The 8,516-nt window shown below is 34.7% G+C and overlaps 1 protein-coding gene across 2 annotated transcripts; it reads right to left on the reverse strand.

The window, feature by feature from the left end:
• Positions 1-1,471: 1,471 nt before the first annotated feature.
• Positions 1,472-7,576, reverse strand: LOC126749520 (uncharacterized). Of its 2 annotated transcripts, none has more exons than XM_050459219.1 (8): positions 7,468-7,576; positions 7,275-7,415; positions 5,879-6,058; positions 5,504-5,795; positions 5,185-5,445; positions 2,390-2,552; positions 2,133-2,333; positions 1,472-1,966 (listed from the first exon to the last, which is right to left on the reverse strand). In XM_050459219.1, the coding sequence occupies exons 1-8, from the start codon at positions 7,492-7,494 to the stop codon at positions 1,939-1,941; spliced, it is 1,293 nt and encodes a 430-aa protein (XP_050315176.1). In that variant the 5' UTR covers positions 7,495-7,576; the 3' UTR covers positions 1,472-1,938. The 2 variants fall into 2 exon arrangements, with proteins under 2 accessions (XP_050315176.1, XP_050315174.1); XM_050459217.1 differs by having other exon boundaries at positions 2,133-2,342.
• Between the last annotated feature and the right edge of the window lie 940 nt (positions 7,577-8,516).

Raw genomic sequence — 8,516 nt, forward strand, 5'->3', positions numbered from 1 at the left:
ATTATTATTATCTGACCGATAGAGAGTAGCGAATCAAGATTGATGGTTTTTTTGTCCAACCCATTTTCGACAACTTCATTATTATTCAACCTCTTTACCAATTGCTTTGGCTCCCTATTGGAATCTCAGTTGTTACTGTTACGATTTTTCGGCGAATTTCCTCCTTTCAAGATCGACATCTTCTGATATAAGTTGAGAGTGAAATGTCATCAAATATTGTGAAATGTAGGTTTAGAAAGTTTGACTCATTTAATGGCCACCTTTCATTGTCAATGTTATTTAGCGTCACTCACTCATGAATTTGGGTGTCTTCTTACTTTCTCTCACCACATTGAACATACTATATTAATCAGAGTTAATAAGCTGCTTGGGTTTATCCATAGATCTTTTGCATGCACTTTAATTCTAGTGAAATCTCTTCTTGAATTCTCCAATATAATTTAGACACCTCATTTTCTGATCCATATTGAAATGACTGACAATGATCTTACTTTCTTCGAGACCAGATCCTCTTTGAGCATTACGTCCTTAACAAACAAAATGTTTGCTTTGCATTTAAAGTTGTGACTGGTATTGCTCGTAGTATCCAGATTATTTCTACCGCTTTTCTTTACATATTTAAATACAGCTAAAAGTCTTCAGCTAGGGCAACTAAGCTTATAACCTGGAAGAAAATATGTAAAGAAAGAGAAGAATATAAATGATTTAATTTGTCCAGGAAATTGAAATTGTCAATCCGATGGAACTCCATAACCTCATAAGCCTTTAATGTGTTTCAACTGCCTGGAAGAAATAAATTATGATCTAATTCCAAGAACTTATTATAACCTGGATAAAAAGAAGAAGAGGCAAAAATTTCCTATTCAGGATTTACAACAACGACTTCATTATTACAAGAGAGAAAACACTTTATTAAGTATACCTAAGCGAAAACCAGTGTTAAAGTTACGTCCAACTCATTATTGCCACAGGTTAATTCAATTTGACCTATATTATATATTCCAAAACTGTCCAAACAGTCCTTGGGAACCCCTGCAAGTTCAGTAGAACATTGATATACTATTTGTTTTGGAACGATCCCCGAGATTCGAACTACTCCAACTTACTTATAATTAGTTCAAGAATACTGCAGGAATTGAGACGTGCTGTTTATTAAGTAGATCTAAAGTTTTTGTAAGAGTAGAAAGTAAACGAGTAGTTATCCCCTACTCACTAGAGGGTACTTTAATGCTTATTATACCGACAGGATATGAACCTGGACGGGAAATAACGTCTGTAGATAAGACAAGATTTCTTATTGCGTTTTCACCATGGACTCAGATGTGCATTTATTCGAATTTTCAACTAACAAATAGACTTATTGGAAGCGAGTTGAATCACTTATAGGAATGTAGTTTTTATCGTCTGAGAAACGGTAAATGAAACTCTACTCTTATCTAACAAATCTTTATTATATTTCTTCAGTTTTGGATCCATTTTTTACATCACAATATATAACGTACAAGAAACAAACAAATATACAAACTGTTAAACCTATCTACCATTTTTTGAATATTGATAAATAAAAATACAGCTTGGTAATAGGTAAAAGGTATGGGTCAGCTTGGTGGTAATACGTACCCAACTCTCGTGAGGATTTATATCGGTACTAAGAAATATATGTAGCACTTCATTATCTTAAAATATCTTATTTAACTGTCTTCAGAAAAATTAGGAGCTATAGGTACTACACAGCTTAATATTTCAAGCAAATGGTAAGGATTCTTAAAAAATCTAACAAAACCTAAACTAATTGGACTATTTTTTTTTTTGAAAATATCAGTCTGTTAAAAAAAGAAACTAAATTCTACGTTAACTAAAGACACTTTTTACACGTTTTAGAGCATTTTTATATTATCGAAAAAGTAAAGCACTCTTCTACCCTAGCAGCTTCTAGTCTCACAATCGCGTGGTTCGATTGTAGCAGCTAAGAAAATAAAATAACAAGGTATTACTAGCCATCTAAAGCAAATCTATATTAAATGATCTAACTATACAGGATGACAAACTATCTAAAAGTTATAAATTAAAAAGCAAATAATGTCCTGCATTCTAAAAAAAATTATATTTTAACAACCGAACACAACACTTACCTTTCTAACAGTCTTCTTTTCAAGTCAGGAGGATACGTGACATAAATGTAATCGCTATCCTTGTCCGACCCGATATAATCTTCGGAGTACACGTGTACCCCGTCAATGATGGTCGTACTGCCGTCCGGTCTCAGGGCATGAGCAGGAGACGGAGTAGACCGATCCGTCATGCTCGCACTCGTGACACTCCCATCGTCGGTACTGGAAATACTTTAAGTTTAAAAAGTAATTTATTGCTCGATTTATTTAATACTCACTCGAACAGTACCCAAACGACGTAATAACAAAAGCAAAAACCCAACGAAAGGAGCATGAAGGCCATACACAAAATTCCCCAGGGGAACGTTTTTATGTCGCCTTGGGAATCTTCCCAGTATCTGTCGCACGTTAGGTACCAACATACTGCCCGGTTTAATTCCTCTGAAATATATTTAAAGAAATGTTGATTATGGAGGCACTTGTATCCCTTATAGCACAATACAAGGCTGGATAGGTTATATCACAGATGTAAATAGCTCCGCAGTGCGGTGGTTATATCACAGTAAACAGCTATTCAGAAGCTGTTTACTGTGGGTTATATCTTGGGTGCGACAATATTTATACAACAATAATTTATAGGCAAAGCCTTAATGGGAAACGCAATAGCACGTCTCCACCTCTAATTCGGGTCGTATTATTCGCTTTTCAACTTGTTATTGCAAAAAAATACTATAATAAAATTTAACTTAAAAAGCAATCGGGCTTTAGACAGGGGCATTGTTGTGAAACTGTATTGGCTGACACAGACATATTATAACAGACACATCTCTGGATAGAAATGGAGCATCAAAGGTTCTCGTAAAGTTATATTATTGAAAAGCTGTAAATCGTGAAATGCTATTATATTATTTTAAAACAAATCGTGTTGGATGTAATAAGATCATATTTGACTAATCGGGTCCAAAGTATATATTTCTAACGTGTACAAGGTGTCTTCAGTATTGTGATGTCAACATAAATATAAAACAGCGATCCTAGGAAGCTGTCAGGACTGTTGAGTCATTAAAACCTTTAAAATCGATTTCAGTGCTCTTTGTCTTGTGATACTCTTCGGTCAAGTATATTTAATGATTTAATTTTAAATATTGGCAACGAAAAAATTTTTTTTTGGGGGGATTTTAGATTACTATTCGCACAGGTAATAAATAAAGAGACGAAAAAAATAACATTATTTGAATCCTGGATTTTGTCCCTTTTTAATTTTTGTTACATAATACACACCCTCTGCCTCGATAATATGACTAAGCAACGTATTCAGGTTTTATAAAATTCTTGTCTAAGATTTATATTTGGCATGCGTAGACCCAACAGTATTTCACATAAATGAATGGATGTTAAGGGGCCAAGTATGGAAAGACTGAAGCATTTTACTAATTCAAGGAAGTTGATAAAGTCACTCCTCAACTGATCAAGGCTTTTCTGGAATTAGGACCCTATCTCAACTGCACGGAAATGCTGGAAATAATGCACCATTTCAGAGAATCACTTTTCTCGTTTAAATTTCACAGAAAACTATTTTTTTTCAAGCTTCACTGTGTGCCTGGAAGAGGCAGAAAGATTTAACTAATTCCAGGCAGTTGATAGACTTAGGATCCTACCTCAACTGCATCGAAATGCTAGAAATAATGCCCTATTTCCAGAAACTACTTTTCTCGTCTAAATTTCACAGAAAACGATTTTTTTTCAAGCTTCCCTGTGTACCTGGAAGAGACAGGAAGATTTGACTAATTCCAGGCACTTGATAGACTTAGAATCCTACTTAAACTGCATGGAAATGCTAGAAAAAATGCACCATTTCATAGAATTACTTTTCTCGTCTAAATTTCACAGAAAACGATTTTTTTTCAAGTTTCACTGTGTGCCTGGAAGAGACAGAAAGATTTGACTAATTCCAGGCACTTGATGGACTTAGGATCCTACTTCAACTGCATGGAAATGATGAAACTAATGTAATATTTCCAGGAGCCACTTTTCTCGTCTAAATTTCACAGAAAACGATTTTTTTTCAATCTTTCCTATGTGCCTGGAAGAAGCAGAAAGATTTGACTAATTCCAGGCACTTGATAGACTTAGAATCCTACCTCAACCGCATCGAAATGCTGGAAATAATGCACTATTTCCAGGAACCACTTTTCTCGTCTGAATTTCACAGAAAACGAACTTTTTTTCAAGCTTCCCTGCGTGCCTGTAAGAGACAGAAATATTTGACCACTTTCAGGCAGTTGAGTCCTTCTACTGAAATTTTACTTCTTCTTAAAAAATCGTCCCCCTCCATATTTTATTTTTGTAAAAATAACATTATCAACATCGGCATTAAGATACAGAACAAATTAAAAGATATTCCAAAGGGTAATGAAGATTTTTTTTAAATATTCGTTTTATTATAATGAGACCAGCTTGATTAACACAAATACAAAGCCTAGTATTTAGTTCCATCTTTGGGATCATCTAAAGGTATAATCTGGAGAAAATTGTTTATATCTAATCTCTGATCCTCCTTATTCTCTTACTTTTATATTACTTCTTATAATAAATTTCAGATCTATCTTATGATCTTAATGGTCCGTAACTCTAAAAAAAGGCCCTTTTATTCAAATAACTTTTTTCAGCGTTGCACAGTTCATATGAATTATTACACGTTATAATTATTATTAAGCTCGCACCCAAAACCCGATTTGGCCGAACGTGTATATTATACAGAAACTTTCCCAGCCGTAGACTTTAAATTTAAAGACGACAATCAGGGATGCGGGTCCTTTAAATGAGTTTCACCTTCGGCAGAAATCACTCTAAACCAGATGCGGAAACTGCGATAAAATCGACTTCTATAGACAGTGAGTGGTCTCAGACAAATTGCACGGGTGACGAGTATTGTGAACCTGCTGCAGACAAACCGAAGGGACGTTTATGAAAACGGTATGTTTCTAATTAACTGTGCTAAAATAACGCGAAACCGTGACCGGAACTTTCACATCTGAGAGAGTATAAAGTGCGGTAAAATATAAATAAATACCTTCGATCTCCCTAAAATCCTTAACGCTAAGTTGTATCAATAAGTTAGCTATACAATCCCTAACTAAAATCTCGCACTTGGTTTTGATCTTTTGAAGTTCCTCAGGCTTACAGTCCGCTTTCAGTTTTTGAATTTTATCGATGCGCTGCTGGCGTTCGTCCGGTGCTGGTAAGGCCGAGTCGACGAGGTCGCTTTGGCAAACCTGATTATTGTTGTTGCTGCTGAAATTTTGCTGAAAAACGTCCTCGTCGTTTGTGCCGCCTTAAAAAAAAACAATCATCTGTCTCTAACGGTTCGTTTCCTCAATTATAGTTTGTACCCTTTACACTTGCAGCCCCCTTATCCTCAGCCTTTTGGCACTTTAAGGTTCCGGCAATCGCCGCGCATTTCTTTTCACTCCGTTGCAAACCCAAGTGTCCGTTTTGCAACACGTATTTGGCAATATCGCGTGGTCCCTGGGCGGCTAAGGCTTTCGAGTAAGCCGAGGCCTCCCTCCAGATCTCAATGTCGGTGTTCTCTGGTTTTGAAGTTTCTGACTTAAGCTCTATGAGACTCAGCACGTCGCAACGCATTATATCACAGTAGTCTGCCAAACAAACGGCGTCTTCGGCCTGGAATATTAGGCAATAGTTTAGTCACTTTCTTTAGATAAATTAAACAACATTAGTTATCGAGGTTAAATTAAGACACTTACCAGGTTAATTTTCCCTTTATGCCGATTATCGAAATGCATGTCTAGAAACTGTTCTTCGAAAAATGATTTGCCGCATATGCCGCAGGTCCATTGCGAAGGTCTGTGTTGTTTTTTCATCGCTTGTTGCGGATAAAAAATGTCCCTTTGCGGGTGAAAGGGGCATTCTAAAGGCAATTTCACCTGAAAATCAATAACACTTTACCTAAACACTCTCGAACAAGTGTTTCTCTATCGTATGAGAAAATAGTTCATCAGATACGTGTATGTCTTTTGCACAAGTCTATAGATGATTTTAATGAATTTTTGAGATTAAGCGTGTGTATGTTTGTATACTTCATTTTTGAGATAACCCTAAATAAAGTAGTCACCGTCTATCAATTACAACCATAGTTGTAATCTATGGACGGCGGTAAAGTCAGTCTATTTGGCATATCTGGAATATTTTGAATTTCGAAAACTTATATAAATCTAATATTATCATAAATTTCTCCAGGGTGAAGTACCATTATGTAAAGCAAAATAATAGACGAAGGGTCCTGTTTACTTCACAATCTTTATTTCAAGAATCCCGACGCGTTTCGGTTGTTAAACCATTGTCAAGGGAAAAATGATATTATTACAAAATGTCCATAAAAAGGTTAAAAAAAAAACGGCACACACATAACATGACAATATATCAATAATCTTATTGTTTGTAAATACGGTGTGTCGACATGTTTTTAGAAAGTTGTTAGGCTTTTATTTCCTTCCTGAGGAACTCATATCGCTCATAATCCTCCAGAACCCTGTAGCCTTAAGAGTTCTTTTTTTCCATAAAGGTGTTAACCGAAGAAGAAATTGCTCAGTTTTTTCTGGTTTGTCAAGGACCTTAACAGTTGGCCTCCATTCTACTGATTATAAACTGACTTGCAGGCTCTCTGTCGCATATTTATGTATTTATTATTAAAAATTATCCGAAGTTCGTTATGTGTTCTAGTTTTCTTACCAAAGCCAAGCATAATTAGTCAAGTCTTTCGATTCTCTGCTGAATTGAACGTATTGTTACTATTTTCAATTACAAATACAGTTGAAAGTTATTTACTTGAAGACTATATGTCAAATATTCAGGACCATAGGTAATTGAAATAGTTGGATATAGCTGGTTTGAATTGCTGCTAAATGAATGTAAGTATAAAAGAATGTTAAATGTAATTTATCAATTAATGTTGCAAGTCATTAATGCAATGATATACAATACGCGGTTAAGATTTTTTCAAAAGACAAAAAAAATAAAAACATCCCTGCCCTTTTTATTGAACATAGCCCTTATTAAATCATAACCCTGTATAGCAAGCATTCCTCCGTGGCACAAATGAGCGTTCCTATAGGATTAATTCGTGTAAACGGGAAATTTTACCTTATACTTCTCTAAAAGCGGTATCCACTTGGTCCTGACCACTTTCCTTACGATCCTGGCGTTATCTCGAGGACAGGAAATCTTGAAAACGGACGGCCCTGGCCATGGTATGAACGATAACATCAACAACGCAATTGTTATCTTAAAGTTGCCGCATATTGAATCAATACATTAACATTGCGAAATTACTTACCGGTAAGTTTACCGAATTACCCTTCATTCATACTACGTTATCGTTCATTTAACGTAAAAAAAGAACCTAAAACGGGAGTAAGGTCTATACTACTGTGTTCTCATTATATGTATGTATGTATGGTGAAAAACGATGTAAAATACATGAGCGCATACGCGGAAAATTTCGATTTTCCTCATTCGGGGGTAGTCATGGCGACCAAAGGAAAACGCTGAATAAAAGGGAGCGGGAAATTTATGTTTGACCAAGTTGGGCGATTTAGAATTAATATATGTAAATAATTTGTTCGATTTGAACGATTCTCGAGTATAAGGAAGTACTACAGCCCTAATGTCCTGGACACTTTAATATAAAATCATTACTTTATATAAAGTCTCTAAACAGAACAGAACGTTCAGTGCATATACCCAGAATATTAGGAAAATCTTTTTAAAAATAGTCATGCAAAGTTTTGTATCGATATTCCCTGCATAGACAGGAGTAAGTTGGTTTTCTAAATAATAATGCTACTTACTATTTAAAACGTTTGTGTTTAATGAAGTTCCCGAGGATGAATTTCTAAGGGTCAAAATGTGATTTTGAAAAAACAATTCAACAATAATATTCTTCCATATATTGATCCCAAATAATTGCATTATTGGTGGACAATAATGTGGTAAAATCTATATTGTTGTGACGAATTCATAATTATTTATATTACGTCACTATTTTAGTAACAATCAATTTAGAAAATACTATTTCATAAGCGAATTATTGAAAGAGAAATATTTTTCTTCTTTGCAATAATAGAACGTGCGAGTTAGTATTTTCTAAATTGATTATTACTGAAATAGTAACGTAATATCCAATAAAACCAGTAAATAATAATGTCCTATACAAATAATTGTTTTACCTGGAAATCTTCTTAAGTTAAAGACGATATTCGTATTAAAAAAAATATCTAAACTTGAATATATTTAAATTTTATTCAAGTAGATTGTATTAGCAGAACAATATATACGTTTACAAGTCTTGCCACAATCTATAAAGAATTACAAAAACAACTAAAG

Source organism: Anthonomus grandis, unplaced genomic scaffold (assembly GCF_022605725.1).
Source record: "Anthonomus grandis grandis unplaced genomic scaffold, icAntGran1.3 ctg00000184.1___fragment_3, whole genome shotgun sequence".
Taxonomy (NCBI): Eukaryota; Metazoa; Arthropoda; class Insecta; order Coleoptera; family Curculionidae; genus Anthonomus; species Anthonomus grandis.

What these genes read in the sequence shown, in the direction of transcription:
- LOC126749520 (XM_050459217.1), bottom strand. Translation starts at nt 7,494, where the DNA reads ATGAAGGGTAATTCGGTAAACTTACCG. An exon ending in GTAATTCGGTAAACTTACCG is followed by an intron (nt 7,416 to 7,467) that starts GTAAGTAATTTC and finishes GGCAACTTTAAG; the next exon opens with ATAACAATTGCGTTGTTGAT. An exon ending in GTCGTTTGGGTACTGTTCGA is followed by an intron (nt 2,343 to 2,389) that starts GTGAGTATTAAA and finishes TTAAACTTAAAG; the next exon opens with TATTTCCAGTACCGACGATG.